The 20,525-nt window shown below is 41.8% G+C and overlaps 1 protein-coding gene across 4 annotated transcripts in view; it reads left to right on the top strand.

Annotated features, from left to right (window-relative positions):
• The window catches only part of PPP1R13B (protein phosphatase 1 regulatory subunit 13B), a 122,870-nt gene that overhangs the window by 96,302 nt on the left and 6,043 nt on the right, over window positions 1-20,525 (top strand). For 2 of the 4 annotated variants that reach the window (XM_045015751.1, XM_045015752.1), the window contains exons 8-15: window positions 597-761; window positions 1,844-2,024; window positions 8,421-8,534; window positions 10,330-10,499; window positions 11,640-12,141; window positions 12,809-13,572; window positions 15,479-15,616; window positions 15,707-15,840. In XM_045015751.1, the coding sequence (XP_044871686.1) occupies window positions 597-761; window positions 1,844-2,024; window positions 8,421-8,534; window positions 10,330-10,499; window positions 11,640-12,141; window positions 12,809-13,572; window positions 15,479-15,616; window positions 15,707-15,840 (2,168 nt within the window). The remainder of the gene's footprint in view (window positions 1-596; window positions 762-1,843; window positions 2,025-8,420; window positions 8,535-10,329; window positions 10,500-11,639; window positions 12,142-12,808; window positions 13,573-15,478; window positions 15,617-15,706; window positions 15,841-20,525) is intronic. The other 2 variants (XM_045015753.1, XM_045015755.1) reach the window with 2 other exon arrangements.

Genomic DNA, 20,525 nt, shown 5'->3' on the forward strand with positions numbered 1-20,525 from the left:
GAAGGACGCAGTGATTGATTTTTAAACTATAGAGGTTACCCACCCCCTTAACCTTTAGAAGCCTTCAAATGAAGGTTTCACCTTCATTCCCATGTAGAAAGGAAAATCAGTGTCTAGACTGTGTACAAGTTCAGTTAGCATCCCATTCATGCATCAAGAGGTTTCATTTGGAATTGGAAGCAGAATCAGTAGCATAGCTTCTGTTGTTGAAACTGACATTTTCTTTATATATATATTTTTTTTTACCATCCAGGTAGTTAAAAATTGACTGACTTTAAGAAGGTTTAAAAAGATGAGCTTACCATCAAATTTTATGTATGATTTGGTTTTCATCTCATCAGTGTTCCTTTATGAAACATCTTTATGCTTAGATGCTTGGAGTTGCCATAAGTTGGATGATTCAACATGTATCATGTACAATTGTTTCCTAGGATATATTTTCTTTTTCTGTTTACTTAACAGGCTATGTAGAAGTGTATACTTACACCCAAGAACTTAGTTGATTATATTACTTCGTCTTTGGATATCTTATAAAATAATTTGATAGCAGGTGAAATAAAGTATCTACTGTAATTATAACAATTGCATTTTTAAAGATTCGTAATAGGCTTAACCAGGAGCAGAACTCCAAGCTTCAGCAGCAGAAAGAACTTTTAAACAAACGTAACATGGAGGTGGCTATGATGGACAAGCGTATCAATGAGCTCCGTGAGCGACTATACAAGAAAAAAGTTGAGGCACGTCAAAAAGAAAACATTCCTGTAAGATAAACTATTAAAAGGGCCACATTTTAGTGGTTTCAACAACCTAAAAAAGTCATAAAATGTAACTTTTTTCTCCAGCTGAGCACAGTTACAAAAACACTTCTTTTGAAAATAGTAACCTTTTAGAAATCCAGAATTTTGTCATTCTTTCCACTGAGATTAGGAAAAGCTTAGATTGCAATGTGTGTTTCCTTTTATTTTTATGTTAGGAACTAGGATATTGTTTAAAATTTGCGACAGTAACAATATTTCAGAAATGAGGGCTTAATTTTTGGCTTTCCATCAGGGCATTTGTTAGGTTTGGATAATTAGTAAAATATTTGTTCCCAACTATGAAAATTACCACCTCCAAGCCTGGAGCAGAAGGGTGATTTTTATTTAAGTGGTTTGATCTGCCCGTAGTTGAATAACCTGGTCAACCAGTGCTTAATTTGTGCCAGGGCTTGCAAGGCTGAGCCCCGGCACTTCTAGGCTTGGCAGTTCGTAGCCCCTGCACCTCTGGGCTTGCTGCATCAGTTATAAATGTATAAAAATTGCTTGAGCCCTGGCACCTCTTTCATTACAAATTAAGCATGGTGGTCAACTGCATGCTGGACGCTGTATGTAGGGTGACCAGAAATCCCAATATTAGGGGCTTTGTCCTATGTAGGCAACTATTACCCCCTCCCACCCCAAATTGACGCTTGCTGTCTGGTCACCCTAACTGTATGTGTGTTTTCTGATGACCAGGTAAAGGCCCAGATGGAGGGGCCACTTACACTTAGATTCACTTTTGGTTTTCAGTGCCCTATTAGGGCCCCAACCTTATAATGTCTGAGGTGAAGCAAGCCCTTGAACAGAAAGAAAATATTTTCCTTGTGGAAAATATAGCCATGGTTGAGAACTCTGTATAGTTTCAGGTGGGCAAAGTCTGTTTTGTGGAGTAGAAATCTGCTTTTCTGGTTCACATTTGATTAACAAATTTGAGGTGACTTATCTACCATGCATAATTCTAGATTATTCAACCATACTTTTTCTTAACACGCTAGAAATGCCTAGATAAATAGACATTTACACCATTGTTTATTTGTCTATTTTAGTTAAATCGTATTAATGGAACATCATCGCCCCAATCATCTCTGACTGCTTCAGGAAGAGTAGCAGCAGTGGGGCCTTACATCCAAGTTCCTAGCTCTGGCAGTTATGCTGTACCAGTAGACCCAGTGAAACCACAGTCTCTCACCATTGCTTCCACTGCGATTCATGGGAGATCAAAATCTGGTAAATACTTAAGTGTAATGGTTATTAAAATATTTGGGGTAAGAGGAGGCAAAGCAATGGTCCTTGGAGGTCGCATGTCTTGACGATCTTCTCTGGTCAAAGTGAGCTAGGCTTCTCAGTGCTGTTCTGTGAATTGGGCATATTAGTCATTCGAGATAGATGTGAGATATTTTTGTCTCTTCTCACTCATCCTAAGAGCTTTGCCAGACTTTTACATGGCTAATGAACTGAATATGGCACCTACAAAAGAGCACGTACAATTGTCAGAAATGTGACCATGAACAATTCTGCTCTAGGAGTGTTTCTAAGTAATAGATTTTAAATCAGTTTGTATTTTAAAATCCAGTATGTAACTCCAATTTAATCTGTAAATATAATACAACTAATTTTTGCAGCATTTTGTTTTCATCTGTTTTTAAAAAGCACTCTGCTTTGTCTTAATTTTTTTTATTTAAGTAGTATTGAATTGGGCAAAATACACTGCATCTCAAAAAATGAAGTTGTGATAGATTTCTATTCTGAGGTCTGTTTCCCCAGCAAGAGGAGAGCTTGCTGAAATAAGTTTGAAAATGATTGGTTCTGGCTCTGGGGTGTCTGTTTTGTCTTGTGCTACTTCTGCAGTGGAATGTCCTTTAGGATATGTCTACACTACGGGATTATTCCGATTTTACATAAACCGGTTTTGTAAAACAGATTGTATAAAGTCAAGTGCACACGGCCACACTAAACTCATTAATTTGGCGGTGTGCGTCCATGGTCCGAGGCTAGCATCGATTTCCGGAGCGTTGCACTGTGGGTAGCTATCCCGTAGCTATCGCATAGTTCCTGCAGTCTCCCTGCCCATTGGAATTCTGGGTTGAGATCCCAATGCAAAAACAGTGTCGCGGGTGATTCTGGGTAAATGTCGTCACTCAATTCTTCCACCGGGAAAGCAACGGCAGACAATAATTTCGCGCCCTTTTTCCCTGGATTGCCCTGGCAGACGCCATAGCATGGCAATCATGGAGCCCGTTTTGCCTTTTGTCACTGTCACCGTATGTGTACTGGATGCTACTGACAGACGCAGTACTGCACTGCTACACAGCACCATTCATTTGCCTTTGCAAGGTAGCAGAGACAGTTACCAGTCATATTGCACCGTCTGCCATGCCATTGTAAATTGGCGATGAGATGACGGTTATCAGTCATTCTGTCCCGTCTACTGCTATCATGGGTGCTCCTGGCTGGCCTCGCTGAGGTCGGCTGGGGGCGCATAGGCAAAAATGGGAATGACTCCCCGGGTCATTCCCTTCCTATGTTTTGTCTAAAAATAGAGTCAGTCCTGCCTAGAATATGGGGCAAGTGTACTAGAGAACCAGAGAGCACAGCTGCTCTGTGTCAGAGCCCCAGAGCTCCCACAGAAATGACGAGCTGCATGCCATTCTAGGGGGTGCCCCTGCAACAACCCCACCTGTTGCTTCCCTCCTCCCCCAACCCTCCTGGGCTACCGTGGCAGTGTCCCCCCATTTGTGTGATGAAGTAATAAAGAATGCAGGAATAAGAAACACTGAGTTTTTAGTGAGATAAAATGAGGGGGAGGAAGCCTCCAGCTGTTATGATAGTCCAGGCAGTACAGAATCTTTTCTTTAGACATGAAAGGGGGGGGTGCTGATGGAGCTCAGCACCCAGTTGCTATGATGAGGACGGTTACCAGCCGTTCTGTACCATCTGCTGGGAATGACCAGGAGTCATTCCTATTTTTACCCAGGCGCCCCCGGCCTACCTCACCGAGGCCAGCCAGGAGCACTCACAGGATGATGACGAGGACGGCTATCAGTCCTTCTGTACTGTACCATCTGCCACCGGGGAGAGGAGCGGGAGAGGAGAGGATGCTGCGGTTTAGCGCTGCAGCACCCTGTCTACCAGCAGCATGCAGTAGACATAGGGTGACATTGAAAAAAGGCGAGAAACAATTTTTTTCCCTTTTCCTTCGGGGGGGGGGGAAGGGTGTAAATTGATGACATACACCCTGAAACACCCGGGAAAATGTTTTTGACCCTTCAGGCATTTGGAGCCCAGCCAAGAATGCAAATGCTTTCCGGAGACTGCGGGGACTGTGGGATAGCTGGAGTCCTCAGTACCCCCTCCCTCCCTCCATGAGCGTCCATTTGATTCTTTGGCTTTCCATTACGCTTCTCACACAGCACTGTGCTGAGTCCCTGCTGTGGCCTCTGTCTATCATAGATTGGAGATTTTTTTCAAATGCTTTGTCATTTCGTCTTCTGTAACGGAGCTCTGATAGAACAGATTTGTCTCCCCATACAGCGATCAGATCCAGTATCTCCCGTACGGTCCATGCTGGAGCTCTTTTTGGATTTGGGACTGGATCGCCACCCGTGCTGATCAGAGCTCCACGCTGTGCAAACAGGAAATGAAATTCAAAACTTTGCAGGGCTTTTCCTGTCTACCTGGCCAGTGCATCCGAGTTCAGATCGCTTTCCAGAGCGGTCACAGTGGTGCACTGTGGGATACCGCCTGGAGGCCAATACCGTCGATTTGCGGCCACACTAACCCTAATCTGACATGGCAATACCGATTTGAGCGCTACTCCCCTCGTCGGGGAGGAGTACAGATATCGGTTTTAAGAGCCCTTTATATCGATATAAAGGGCTTTGTTGTGTGGACGGGTGCAGCATAAAATCGGTTTAACGCTGCTAAATTTGGTAAAAACGCGTAGTGTAGACCAGGCCTTAGTATTCCAACTGCCAGCTCCTTTCTGACTGCGGCTAATGAAGGAGCTTCTCTGCAGTCATATCTATAACATGTTCTTCAACACTATGGCCCCCATGTATCCCATAATTAACAATTCTGTCTATATTGTAATACTCCTTCTCATATGGGGCCTGGTATAGGAAACCACCTACATCATCTATGCCTTGGGTGCTTGAGCCTATTGGCTCACATTCTCCTAGAGCGCTCTGCACTGGGCAATTTGTCAGTAAATGTCAGTAAAATCAAAACTCTGAAGAATGGGTTGGTAACAAAGAATCTCCTTAAGACTGAGAAATGCACAGTCCTAAACCTCTGACCACAGGACGTGGATTGGGGTCACCTTTTAAGTGAGATGACAGATAAGCAATGACAGATTGTGTTGGCTTTGTGTTCTGATTGTGTTGGCTTTGTGTTGGCTTCTGTTTTTTTGCATTTAAGTCTCTTATCACATGGAAAGGGTCAATTCATAAGTTGCAGTTTATATACAAACACCATTTTGGTATTTGTAAATCTTACTGTTTTTTTTTTTATAATTGCATATATACTTCTAGGTCTGCTGTATTCTACCCCAGGGGTTATACTGCATTAGACCTTTTTAGACTGTAAAAGAGAGATTGTTCTCTAAGACTTTGTAGTGTAGAGTAGTTCTTACTTTACATGCTTATGATTTCTAATTGTATTTAAACAATTTTTTCAAAAGAGCTGTATATGAAAATATTGTCTATCCACTGCTAGAAAAAAAATCAAATTTGAGATTTTTTATTTCAAGTGTCATGTGTTTATTTCTGCATTTCTGAGTTTTCCTGTTCTAATTTCTGCATTGCCATTATGTTGTAATTTTTCCACCACTTTTTTTCTTTCTTTTTTTGTGTGACTGAATCTGCCTGTCCTGTAGAGACAGATTATGAATGTGTGAAAAAATCTCCAGGAACCTGGAAGATTTCTGATTTAGACATAATAGTGGAGCCTATTCTGTCACCTCCCACTTCCTCTCTTCAGTCTGCTGTTCAAAGTGTCATCTGCCTGGCACCTACTCTGTCTGACACCCTGCACTGTGAGTGTGTAGATGATAGCTGGCTAGTTAAGAATGCCAGTTTTTAATATGGTCATTTGAGCTCATGCATACAGATGCATATTAAACAGCAATTTTAGAAACTGTGCTGTGTCCTGGTATGCAGTAGATACACTATTATAATGTAAACTTTCTAGGAGGCTAATTTGGGGATTAAAAGAAAGTAAATGGATTTGGGGCAAATTCATCTCTTGAGTATTGCCAGATGAGTTTCACCAGGGATGAGTTTGCCCCATTGAGTGTTTAGGTCTAAAAAGATACTGAAAGAATAGTTACAAAAATTTACTAGAAACTTTTGTATAGGTAATCAATCTATAAATTAGGGTGAATTCACAATGTTGGAGAGACCTGGCATGTGTAGGATTTCTTTTGAGATAGGATTATGTGTGAGACTATGAGGGTTTATATCGTGTTCTGCGCTGGGAATTGGGAGATCTGATTTCTGGTCCTGGGGTGAAATCTCAGCCCCCTTGAAGTCAGTGGCAAAACTCCCATTGACTTCAGTGGGACTAGGATTTCACGCTTGCTTTTGCAGTTCACTTGCTACATGACTGTGGGATAAGCATTATCTCCTGTTTATCAATTGGTGTGAAATCTATGAATACAAAGTTCTATAAAAGGCCCAAATATAATAGTAATAGTGAAATCAAGTATCTTCAGATTGTTGGTTTACAGTATGCGGTTACTGTTAGAATATACTAGTAAAATGACTAAATAATTAGATGAAAGTGTGTGTGTGTGTGTGTGTATGTATGTATGTGAGAGAGAGAGAAGCTGGGCAATAGGGTTAGCGGGAGTGGCAGAGGGATACTGAAGGGAAGTTGGATTTTGGGGGTGCATGGGCAGAAGATGAAGGCAACAGAAGTGTTGGGCGTGCTGGAGGAGGGACTAGCTAAGGGAAGCTGGATTTGTGGAAGTGTCTGGGTAGGGAAAGATGGGGGAAGCTCAGTGGCTGAGGGAAGATGGAGGCCTGGGTGGAGGGGAAGAATTTGAAGATGGCTGGGGTTCACAAAGGGTGTCGGGGGCAGCTGGATAGTTAGACTTTTAGGAAGATCCAGGGGGATAATTTGATAGTTTGGAGGAAGCAGGGGACAGCTGGGTTGGTGGAGGTATCTTGGGGAAAGATGTAGCTTGAAGTGGCTTTGTGATACCTAAGGGAATTATGGGCAACTGGGTGGGGTGATTGAGGGCTGGGTAGGAGTAGGGGTTAGCAGGGACCTGTCAGGGTAGCAGATCAGCTTGGTGAATGGTAGTGTCTGAGTTAGGAGACTGGCTGGTTGCTGGATAGGGGAGCCTAGGGCCAGTACTGCATCCCTCTCACCTTCTGTCCTTGCCTTTGCCTCCGCTTGCTGCTGCCCTTGGGTTGCCAAGCTTGGTTGGATGAATTCCTGGAGGTTTCATCACATGACATTATCTTTAATTAAAGCTTAATCTTTAATTCCTGGAGACTCCAGTACAAACCTGGAGGGTTGGCAAGCCTAGCTGCTACTGTCAGGGCTTGCTTGTTCCTAACAGCTGGTCCTTCTCTGGTCAGATCCACCAGAGGGAGTAGCAGACAGCAGCTGCTCAGCACCTCTCCCCAGCAGCTTTTAGCAGCCAGAGCTGTATTTGTAGGCTGTGTGACACTCAGTTTAGGCGTTAATGTGAGAGGCAGTCTCCATGCATGTATGCCATGCAAGGTCCATGATACTTGTCAGACGTGTTTGACTGATATATAGGGGGCAGAAAGATGAGATCAGGTGCATTCTGAAACTGAAGGAAACCAAGAACATGTCTATATAGTGCCTTAGGCCACAACAGAGGGGTGTAAATTTTAGTCCTCACTAGTGTGTCTTGCACTAACTGGCCCAAGTGGACCCTGCTGACACTCACTAAAAGTTTCATAATGCATGTTAACATAGTGCTGTTTTAAGTGGGACTATGTTAGTTTGGACTAGGGAACTTTTGGTGCACACCAACAGGGTCCACACAGACTAGTTAGTGTGCAACACAGTAGTGTGGACTAAAATGTAAACCCTTCTGGTGCGAATTAAAGCAACCTGCAGACCAGCCCTCTAAGAGAGAGACTGGAGAGGTTGGAGACACAGAGGTTGAACATATTTGGTTCCTATTTCTCACCGTAGAATTCTAAGGATAAGTGCACTTGTCCCTAGAGTTCTAAAATTGAAATTTTATACTCGATGCACATTTTTTGTGCAATTGTCTAGCTCTCTGAGCATTCTTTTTAAACCTGTGTGGATGTGTATTTATAAGAGTGAAATGTTTTATGATGTCTTGCTATTTCTTACCCCTTAAATAAGTTTACTACTTCCCTCTTTTCATTCTTACCTACTAAATCTAAACTACTAAATCTAAATCTTCATTCCTTTGTTTAGTGTAAATAGGATATAGGAACTGCTGGAATTGATCTGTGAACTGGAACAGTAATAAACATGCTTGAATTAAAGAACATCTTAGGTCTATTATGTAGTAAATATTAATCTAGTGAACTGTTCATATTTAGAAAAATTGCCCTTACTTAGAGGCACGTATTTTTTACTTTTGTCTCTTTTGGTCTTACTCTTGTTACCTAGATGATGGTAATAAAATCAAGGTGTACAGTTTATGGACAGTGTCAGATCTTGATGTTGGCCCTGACTACAGCACTTCCTGGCATTCTGCAGACTCTGAAAAGCAGTTTCGGGACTGTATGTTACACAACGTGCTTTGGGCAAAAAATCTACAATGATCTTAACTGTATTAAATTAACAATCAGAAAAGCATTCTTATCCCAACGTAATTATCTCTCAGAATTCAACCTAGATTGATTTGAAATTAAAATGTTGTTGTAACTTTTTTGTGTGGAACATTTAGGAAAGGTAATTTAAAAGATAATTACTAAGGCAGTTCACAGGCAGAGTGTAACTTTCAAATGAGTGAAGGATAGAAAATAGATCACATAATCATGTGGGCTCGGGTAAAGACAGATTAATGAGCTGATAAACTCTGAATGTGGACTGGCATGGTGGAAATATGGGTTGCTGAACAGTCTCCAGATTCTAACTTCTTTAGAAATTGGATGTTAAATAAAAGTGGCTCAGGTTCATAAGCCCTAAGATGAGTGATGTAAACTGCATTGTATCTAGCACACCCTCATGTGGCCTATTTGTGGGGTAGCAGTCAAATTGTTTTTGGAAAAAACTGTACAAGGTAGTGTCTGGTGACAAATCTGGAAATGGAAAAAAGCATCAGTGAGAGGCCTAGATAGAATTTTTCTGTAAAGTTGAAATGAAGTGGAAGGCTTTGTCACTGAGTATCACTGACCTTCATTTGGTCTCCTTACAGTAGGGTTCCAGGAATCCCAATAAATTCTCCTTTTTCCACATAAGACTTGGCATTTCAGTTAGCATCCTCTGTAATGTAAGGCTGTATGTGCCTCTTTCACAGGCCATTAATACTACTATTAAATTGTTTTGCTGTGGTCACTACAGAGCAGCGGGGGCGACGAAAACAACCGTATCCACCTCTTAGAGCAAGAGTGAGTCTAGCAACTGAAATGTGATCTTTTAAAGAGGAGAACAAAGCACTAATTCAAAACTGTTTTACAGTGTAACAGCATAGGTCTAACTTTCAGATAGTTTTAAAACTTGTATCCTACTTGGGAAAATAGAAAGTGAATTGTTTCCTCCAATTACTAAAATTGTACACTAAACCATTAAGGACTAGGTCAAGGAATGACTACTTCAATTTACAAGCAATTGTGCATAATATTTTTGCATGCAATGAATAAATATGCCTGTGGCTTGAAATTTTCAACTGATTTAAGATGAATTTCTGAAAAATTAAATCTTTAACAGGGAGACACTATTATAATTACTGAGGGTAGTGGGAAAAGAAGAAAGACATTAATGAATACTTTGGAAGATTTTCGTTTACTGGAATTAATGTAGCTACGACAAGTCTTTACTTACAACTCACTGCATATCAATGACTCTGGGCCAAATTCTGTTCAGTTCTACAGGTGCCAATTTGAAAAACTCCACTGAAGTTAATGCAGTTACTCAAGATATACATTGATATAATTGATACATTGCAGAATTTAGCCTTGTATCTTGGTAATTCACTAAAAATTATCAATATTGAATGCTAATGGCATATTTCTATGTATAGATGAACTTTAAAAAAAAAGTTTAATTTTGGAATATGATAGCTGAAATTGCATTTAGCACCCAAATATTCACCATCTGTCATTAGAGCTGATTTTAATATAATTAATTTGAATGTCAAAGGGTAACGAATAGCTTGTTGTTCCTGGTGGTTAAGCTTTTATTCTGTTCTTCTGGATCAGACTAACATTAATGAGAGCTTATCTGATGTTTGGCATCATATTAATCCCATTGTGATTAAACTAATCTGAATAATGGATTCCACTTCAAATGTTTTGCTTGTTTACAGTGATTGGCATTGATAACCATAAATATCACATTTTCCCTCTATTTCAAGCTAATGATGGAAACTGGCCGACACTTAAACAGAGTTCAACTCCTGTGGTAAAACCACCTCAAATCTCCAATGCAGACTGGAAGGAATCAAGCATGGATACTGCTTTAAAACAAGGAACTGTATCCAGTCAACCATTGCCATCTTCAGTATTAGGAAGTACTGATAAGCTGGTGGGTTTCGTATGCGGCATATAAAAACCAGTAACCTCATAATGTCTGTCAAATTTGTGTAGTATTTTTATAAATCTTGTTTGCTAAAACTTTTGACTATGGCTTTGGCCTCTCTAGCAGGGTTTGCCTCAGGTCTCTGCTCATCTCACTTCTTCCCTTCCATTTATCAAAAATGTCACTAATAAAATCCTCTTCATCTCCCTTCTTCAAATTCTTTCACTGTCTTCCTGTCTCTTACCACATCAAGTTTCAATTCCTGTCCCTCACCTTCAGGGTCCTGTGTATTGCCACTCATGTACATCTCTGCTTTCACTTTCTCCGACTCTCCCCCTCAAGCCCTTTCCTACTCCTAATCCTCTCCTTTTACATGTTTTGACTCCTCCTCCCTTCTCAGTTTCACACCTTTCATGTTGTCATTTGCTGCTGCTTGGCATAACTTCCCATTATCCAGTAATCACCCTCCCTCTTCTTTTCCTTCAAAATCCTTTTAAAAAACAAAACAACAACAAAAAACTTCAAATCCATCATACATTGAGCCTGCTAGTGTTGTCTTTTTGTGTCCTCTGGTGTTTGCACCATTGCCCAGTGGTTTATATTTTTCTTAGACTGTAAGCTCCAACAAGCGACGGCCTTGACTTAATTTATTTTCTTAAAGTGCAATGTAGATTTACTTCACTTTATTACCAAATGGATTTTGTGGTCAAACTTGCATTTTAGGTGCCTAAAGCTAGGCGCTCAAGTTTGAAAATTGGGCCCTTGGTGGTGCAAATACTGTTTTGATTCATATTTCCATATTATAATTGGAGATATCTTACACTGGGCTTGTAAAATTTGTGTGTACTCTCTCTCTCTGATACGTGGTGGTTCTCTTGATCTTTGAGTCTTCTGTGGAAAATCTCCTAGAAGCATAATGTCTAATACAATTTTAAAAAACATGCTTCATAATTGTGTATATATGTAATGTATATTATTATAATTGTGCATATATATGTAATGTATATTATTCTTTGTCCTTCAGAAATACGAATCTGACTAGTTAAGATGTGCATGTTTTTGCTCATGGTTATTTTTATTTTATTTGTGAGATGGTGCAGTCTGCCCAGTTTTTCATACAATACTTGTATTGTTGTTCTTATTTAGGGTCTTGATATGGGGAAAGTGCCACCCACTATCCCTGGTGTAAGTAAGCAGTTGCCTCAAAACTATGGAACCTATCCAAGCCCTGTTCCTTTAGGAACAGGTTCTACAAATTCACTGGAAAGGCGGAAGGATGGCAGCCTACCAAGACCTGGCTCCAGTATAACAAATCGGCAAAGACCTATTCCATTACCACCATCGAGCAATATACATCAGCCTAGTTCCTCACAACAGATACAACAGAGAATTTCTGTACCTCCTAGCCCTACTTATCAACCTTCTGGTCCCTCCTCATTTCCTGGCGGAGATGGCAGGCCTGAGCTCCCTTTAACTGTGGCTATCAGGCCTTTTCTAGCTGATAAAGGATCAAGGCCTCAGTCTCCAAGAAAAGGACCTCAAACAGTGAACTCCAGTTCCATCTACTCAATGTATCTTCAGCAAGCAACACCACCAAAGAACTATCAACAGGCTGTATACAATACCCTAAATAAATCAGTAAAAGCAGGTAGAATATATATATTTATTGCCTTTCCCTTTGAAATAGGCTACTGTTACCTCAGACTTACTCAGTAGACTTGCTTTTTGATCTGTAATAAATAATAATTTAGTTGAGATTAATGTAAATATACTTACCTTAAAAGCATTATTTTGTTTGAATAACTTGTCTAAATTTAGAGGAAAGGAGGAGGATTTTGATTTTTCTTATTCAAACAGTATGGCATCACAATTTAATTTAACCCCATTTGTAGTTTTTGAGGTGGCAAATAGGTATGTGCTGAGAGACATCTTTATTTTAAAACATACTAGCTAACTATTGGAACAATATGTCTTATATTAGATGTAATACGTTGTATTCCAGGTATCTTTACAGAGATTGATTAAAGAAATAGTCTCTGGCAGGCTTTTTTTTTAAACAACCTTCCCCTTACCATTTATCAATGAATAGTTTATAACTCTATCAGAAGTATCTCCATCACTAACAGATGAGTACCGATATCCTAGTTTGATCAGCCAACTGGGTGATAGGTTATGACATAACCTAGCTATTGACATCTTTTTCTTCTATATTGATTTATGAACAAACAGCAGCATGCGCATCCAGCAGCTTATTGCATGACCTTTCTGAGATAAATTCAGAACAGTTCCTCACTGTTTTATTTTCTCCTCTTCAGTTTATGGAAAACCTGTCCTACAGTCTGGTTCAACCTCTCCATCACCTTTACCATTCCTTCATGGATCTTTGCCTACCCACACATCACAGCCACAGTCTCAGCCTCAGATTGAGTTCACTGAAAAAGATCAAGAGCTGGAAAACATTCCGCCATCAGGTGAAAATAGCAATGTGGAAAACATTCCTCGCCCTCTCAGTCCTACTAAGCTTACACCTATTGTGCATTCACCCCTACGATATCAAAGTGATGCTGATCTTGAAGCTCTTAGAAGAAAATTAGCTAATGCTCCTAGGCCATTAAAGAAGCGTAGCTCTATCACTGAACCTGAAGGGCCCAGTGGACCAAATATACAGAAGCTACTGTATCAGCGCTTTAATACACTTGCTGGAGGAATAGAAAGTGCTCCTTTTTATCAACCAAGCAACCCACAGGACTTTATAGGCAACTTAGCAGATGTGGATAATGGAAACACTAGCACCAATGGCAATATTGAAGAACCTATTTCTGTGCAACCCACAGTTGCTCTTCCTGATGAACCTCCTCCTTCATCAGATGCCAATGATAATGAATTACCGTCTCCTGCCACTGAGGAACTGATTAGCACTGAAACCACTAACCAAACCTCTGAGACTACTGAAGACAATAATAACAATCCTGCCGTAGTCCCTTCCACTGAGCAGTCACCCAGTCCCACACCTGAGGTCAGCTCCCCAGTAGAAGATGAAGTTCCTGTGCCACCAGCTGTTCCTCCTCCACTTCCTCCAGTAAGTGACGGCAGAAATACAGTGTTATTACGTATTACTCTTGCCCTTTGGAAGTAGCTATACAGTCAATTACTCCTGCACTGACTGGAAGACAATGGGATTATGCTAAATGATATACAATAGCATAAGGTTTATGGTATCAAAGGAATAAAGGGAAAATGAACACAGCACCATGGAAGATTCCTATGGATAAGTTGACAGAAATGCTGTTTCTGTACTAATATTTGCTTCATATGCAACTCTGGCTAGTTAGTAAGGAAATGATGCACATATTTTGTAGATGATCCTGCATGTTCAGGGTCATGTGTATCCTCTAGCTGCAGAACTTTATCTGAAATTACCCTTTGCCAAAAACTGAATTCCAGAATCAGACTTAAATTTAAATAATGTTTTTAAAAAATAAAATAAAAATAATTGGAGATATACCACTCTCCTATAATTGGAAGGGACCTTGAAAAGTCAAGTCCAGCCCCCTGCCTTCACTAGCAGGACCAATTTTTGCCCCAGATCCCTAAGTGGCCCTCTCAAGGATTGAACTCACAACCCTGGGTTTAGCAGGCCAATGCTCAAACCACTGAGCTATCCCTCCCCCCATGGTTGCAAAGATAACTGTAAACATGAACCTGAGTGGAAACTGCAGCAGCGATGCTTTCCTAGTTCTGCAGACAGTCTGAAAAAAACAGCTCTGGGCGGTGTGAACTACCCACATTCCCCTCTACACCCTAAAAATGACAACATAAATGTCAACATTGCTGATTTATTTTAGCAGAAACATCCATCTACTGTGCTTATCCCACAATCCAAATTACCCTCCATGCTTCCCCAGATTGCCATGGCCCCCAACTGCCCCCCTTCCAGCTGCCAAAGCCTCCAGTTTCAGCCTGGCACGTCTGCAACACTATTTGTCTTGTCATTATCAAAATCTGCACTAGGTAGAGAATTGAAAATGTGGGGACAGCATAAAATAAATTGAATTTAATATAAAATATTACTCATTAGATTGTATTATTCACTTTCATATTGAATACAGTGAGCACACCTACTTTTTCATTTATCTAAAGCTGTCATAGAATCCAAGGACCTTGCTGAAGAATTTAGGTCCAGCTTGGCCACGAGTACACAGGGCTTTGCATGTATTCCCTATGGGAACAGGTGCAGGCTGTTTTGAGGAGAAAGGGGAGATAATCTTTTCCCCCAAACTTGAGTATAACAGTAATTTAAAACACACATTTCAAAACCCTACAGCCTGTAGTCCACATAAAGCACAAATTGCTAAAACATTTTGCTGTAGCCTGGGAGAAATGCATCTGATTGATGTAAAATACTATTTAACAAAACAAATTTTAAAATGGTTTAGATTTTGTGAACATGTTTCTCCTGAAACCACTGGCTAGAAAAACACATACAATAGTCTAGTGCTGTGCAAGCTTTCCTTCCCCACTGCAAACAGCTTAGCAAATTAATGCATCTCAGTGTTCACCTATAATGAACACTCCTGCTAGCTGAAACCTGAGATTCTCCCAAGCAGAGACTGCCAATCATGCTGAATTGTTTAATTTGTAATGAGACCAAAGTCTTGCTAGAGACTAGGATGAGCCAGACTTGCTTTCAATTGTGATGTCAGATGGGATTTAAAGCTATGATATTCAGAGATGAGGGATGAGCTAAGTATTAACCTACTGTACCTTCTAACCATTTTCTTTAAACAGTAATTTATTGTTGGGTTGGAATGACTTTCAGATTTCCACATAATAAAATCAATATCTGCCACTGTGGTTTTATAATGGAAATGCTGATAAATCTTAACACTTTGGGGGCACAGTAATGCTTGTTTGGTTAAAACGAAGTTGACTGTTTTGTGATATTTATGCAACTTGGAATGACATCTGCTTTTTCTTCCACTCAGACTAAACGTACCAACCTGAAGAAACCTAACTCTGAACGAACTGGTCATGGTTTGAGGGTAAAGTTCAACCCTTTAGCCCTCCTGCTTGATGCTTCTTTGGAGGGAGAATTTGATCTGGTACAAAGGATCATTTATGAGGTGAACTTTTTCTAAATGTAGTCAGTCTCTTCCACATTTTTTCAGTGAAGGAAATGATTTGGGCTTAAGTATTTCAATTTTTTCCCAAAGGTTGATGATCCCAGCAAACCCAATGATGAAGGAATTACCCCTTTGCATAATGCAGTGTGTGCTGGTCATCACCACATTGTAAAGTTCCTGCTTGATTTTGGTGTTAACGTGAATGCAGCAGACAGTGATGGATGGTAAGTGTGCTGGCACTTTTAACTTCAAAGTCCCAATTCAGTCAGTTTTGATAATGAAATTTAGTGGAGAGCTATCTAGGGATCAGATTATTATATATTTTGCAAATGACCTTTTTGTAAACTCTGAGGCTATGTCTACACTAGCAATTTTGCGGTAAAACTTATGTCGCTCAGGAATATGAAAAAAACACACACATGCAACCGAACTAAGTTACACTGACAGACGCTCTCCCGCCAACATAGCTACTGCCAGTCATTGCAGGTGTTTTAATTATGTTGACAGGCGAGCTCTCTCCTATCAGCATGGAGCAGTATGATCTTACAGTGGTGCAGCTGCATCGATATAGCTGTGTCGCCGTAAGGTTTCTAGTGTGGACATAGCTTTAATGATTGGGGTGTTGAAATGCATGACTTTACTAAATGTTCACCGAAGTGTAATGTACAAACTCTTCCAAATAATAAATAAATGCTATTGTATTTTGTTTATATTTAACTGTATAGTTCTAATTTGTCTCCCGTATGTTTAATAATTTTGACTTGAAATACACAGCCTTCCCCATTTTTATCCCAAAGTGGGTTTACTTTCATGGATCCTTTGTCCATAGATTGTTATAATTTGGCAGTATTAGTAATCAACTACTTTATTAAAAAATGCATGAATATCTATTTTTTTCTATAAGGTCTTTTTTGTGTCATCAATTTTTTAAAACTTTCCATTGATTTTAGAAAGGGAAGTTTTTAAAAAAAAAGTTGATTCTAATATTACTTATGGGGCATTCTACGCCCAAAACTTAAAAATTCTGCACACAATATTTTAAAATTTTGCAAATTTTATTTCTCAAAGTAACACTACATAATCACTCCAGTTTCAATTATTTTGGTAATTTATTTCAAAATACCTGTCAGCAAGTATGTCTGTAACAATACAGACACATGCAAAAATTCCCCCAGAAGTAGAGAGTTAAAGAAACCCCTATGACAACCCAGGTCCTATTTCTCTGTCCCCTTCCCCTCCCCCAGAGCCCACCCGGGGGACCAAATACCCACAACTCCTCCCCTATAAGGCCAACCTGGTGGAGTTCCCCCCAGCCAATACACCTGAACCTTCTAATCCCCAGAGCCCAACTGCAGGGCCCCCCCTCCCCCGGCCCAGATACCCACACCCCCTTGTCTCCCCCCAGAGCCCAGCCGCGGGGCCTTCCCGGCTCAGATACCCGCACACCCTCCCCCCCAGGCCCGCCCCCTGGCCCAGATACCTGTCCCTTTCCCCCAGGTTCCCAGGAGTCCAGAGGGAGAAACAGCCTGATGATTGCTTGGCCCCAGGCTTGCACAGAGTTTCCTGTGCGCCTCCCTCTCCTCCTCTCAGGGCATACTGGGCACTGCAGTTTCCAGGAGCCCTCTAGCTCGCTCTCCCTCTCCCCAGCAGTGTCTTCTATGTGCAAGCTGGGCTCTGCCTAGTCCAGTGGCCCCTAATGGCGGCTAGCAGTACTGCAGCCCATTTCTGTGCGGTGGGGGAAAAGGAAATTCTGTGTGCACAATGTTAATTTCTGCAAAATTCTGCATTGCACAGTAGCACAGAATTCCCCCAGGAGTATAATATGTAGTCCATAGTTCTTCGAGTGCTTGTCCCTATGTGTAATACATTTCAGGTTTGTGCATGCCCAGGACTGAAGATTTTTTCCAGCATCTGTTTGGTCCTCATGCACCAACATTCTCCTCATGCTCTGCACTGGGCTGCCAGACCCTCACCATATTAGTTCCTTCTTACTGCTCATGGTTTAGGATGAAGTTTTAGTGTATGTGCTGACTACTTCAGTTTCCCTGTAGATGATTTTTAAAAATTAGTCTTAGTAGTTTTAATCTGGTTAGGATAGATTTTTGGGGTTTGATTTCCTAAACTTTGGGAATCCCACCCATGGCGTGTGGAACGATACATTTCCTGTACCATACACCATAATCCCTATTTACACACACTCACTTACTCTTACCACCCTCTAGTTCTTCCAACGGCAATGTGGAGAGTATGCCAAGGATCCCTGGCTTCAAAAACTGCATAGACTGCCAGAAGTCATTTCTGGTTACAGATTATCACAACACTTTGCTTGGACTGCCTGGGGAAACCCATGTCCCTTCTAGGTGCAGTATCTGCAGGTCATTTCCAAGGAGGACAAAACAGTCAAGGGAGTTCTAACTCAGAAGATTCCTCATGGAGAGGTCTATGAGAGCGGTCACAGACTCTGACTGGGGAGATCCCCCTCCCAAATATCTAAAGATGGTAGGAACATTCCTTACAGTGGCTCTGGCTGGTTCCAAGGCTCTCCCCCACCAGTGCCAAGAGACTCAGGTGAGGAAAGCCAAGGCAAATGGAAGGGAGACAAAATGTCTCCCATAATCTTCCCTCTTGTCCTTCCCCATCCAAGTCCTCTAAGAGGAGGCAAAAGTCTCCGTCGTGCACCAAATCAGGAGACACCTTGTGCTCCAGAATGGGACCATCTGATACTGGGAAGGACCAGTCTGGGACTTCATCAGAAGGTAAGGCCACACCACGTTCCAGAACCAAGGTACTTTGGCACCATCAACAGCTGCTGCATCCACACTGCCAGCTCTGGCTTTCTCTGTACCAATGGCCTGAATTACAGAAACTACTCTATCCACTCCAGCCTGTTTCTCAGCAGCGGGTGACTTAATTGTATTTATGGAAGTAGAGTCACTGTGATACTCTCTGGAGTTCCATGTCCGGTACCAGGATATCATTCAGTACAGATATCTCTGCAGTCAAGCTAGACTGTTGCCAGTATCGTAGAGGCAGGTCATCACTGCCTCCTCCAGGACTGAGAGGTCTCCTGTTGAATTTGGGGTTTGAGTCAGAAGAAGAATATGGGGGACACCCATCCCGGACTACTCCCCCGACGGTGTCTTGCAGGGGTTGAGCTCAGAAAGGGTATCTGTATTGTCCAGTGTGTCTTGGTACTCCTGTGCAATTAAGAACCCTCCCTATGCATATTGGTATCCATCACCCTGGGGCTTTGCACCGAGGGGGTATGAGGTCACGCAATGGCAGTATTGGGGCCTGGAAGACCCAAGGCTATCACTTGACATACCCATGTTAGGGACAAAGGATCCTCGTAGGTGTCCAGCTCCCAGGGTAGAGGAAGAGCACCCTCAGCCTCAGAAGTCACAACAACAATCTGGAGGAGAGGCCCAACAGGAAGAAGATGCCATCATGCTGGTGATCTTGTCCTCGTCTCCCAACGAGGCAGTGATTTCTGCCTCCCTGCATACCCTGATGATTCTAAGGCCTTTCAGGACTTGGTTAAAAGGGTGGCAGAGGCATTACACATTCTACACATTGCTAGACATTCTGCACAGCTCAGGACCGAATGGAATGGCACTCACCAAAGCCATCATCAAACCTACAAAGACACTTTGGTAGACACCTGCCACAGTTCCACCCAGTAGCTAAGCAGGCTGAAAAGAGGTATTTTGTACCTGTGAAAGGGTTGGAATACCTATTATGTCATCTGCCTCGCAACTCTCAGGTAGTGTCAGGAGCCACCAAATGTAGGCAGAGACAGGTAAGTAGACACCTACTCTGTGTTTTTACATCCAGTCACATCTTGATTCCTGAAAGGTTTGGTTACAGTTTTCCCTCCCATGGCAAAACTCACACCAGCCTGGGACCTAAACCTGGTTTTACCAACTCTGACAAAAGTGCTGTTTGAGCTTCTGGTACCCTGCTCTCTACTGCAGTTCTCAATGAAGGTAGCATTTTTAGTTGCAATCACTGGCCAAGAGAGATGGGGAGTTAGGAGCACTCATGGCAGACCTCCCCGCTCCCCTCCAATAGTTTTCCACAAGAATAAGTTATTCATGAGACTGCATCTGAAGTGCATCCTTAAGGTAGTGTCAGACTCACATTAACCAAAATATCCATTTCCTGTGTTGTACTCTAAACCACACACCAACAGGGATGAGGTAATGTGGCACTTCTTGGATGTGTGTGGGGCCCTTGCCTTTTACCTACAGAGGGTAAGTCATTCAGGAAATCTCCTAGACATTTTGTATTATTTGTGGAAAAGATGAAAGGAGAGGCCACTTCCACCCAGAAGCTGTCAAAATGGATCTCAGGATGCATCATACTTTGCTACCAGCTGAATAATGTCCCTCTTGAGAGGCGTGTGAGAGCACATTCAACAAGAGTCCAAGCAGCCTCAATAGCCTCCCTCAGGGTGTATCTATTATTGACACCTGCAAAGCAGCAACATGAGGCTCTGTACATACCTTTGCAAGACATTATGCACTGGTGCAAGCAGCTGCTTCAGATGCCTCCCTGGTTAGAGCAGTTCTGTATTCTGTTGTGACATAGGGCTGTGGGTGCCCACCTCCTACAGAGGGACACTGCTTCTGAATCACCTGAAGTGCATGACACATAGGGACAAACACTCAAAGGATGTGTTGTCCTTATGTCCACTACCCACCTCCTTCTCTGGTGCCTCAATTTCCCTAAGTGGGGCCTAGCGGTAGAGAAGGAACTAAAATAGTGGCAGCCCGGCAGCCCCCTTTATAGCTTCAGAGCAGGCCAGGAGCAGAGTGGGGGTGCATGCATGGAGCAAATGGACACTGCTAGGGAAAAATCTTTGGTCCTGGGCATGTGAAGTGATGTGCAAACCTGAAGTGCATGACAC

Source organism: Mauremys mutica, chromosome 4 (genome assembly GCF_020497125.1).
Source record: "Mauremys mutica isolate MM-2020 ecotype Southern chromosome 4, ASM2049712v1, whole genome shotgun sequence".
Taxonomy (NCBI): Eukaryota; Metazoa; Chordata; order Testudines; family Geoemydidae; genus Mauremys; species Mauremys mutica.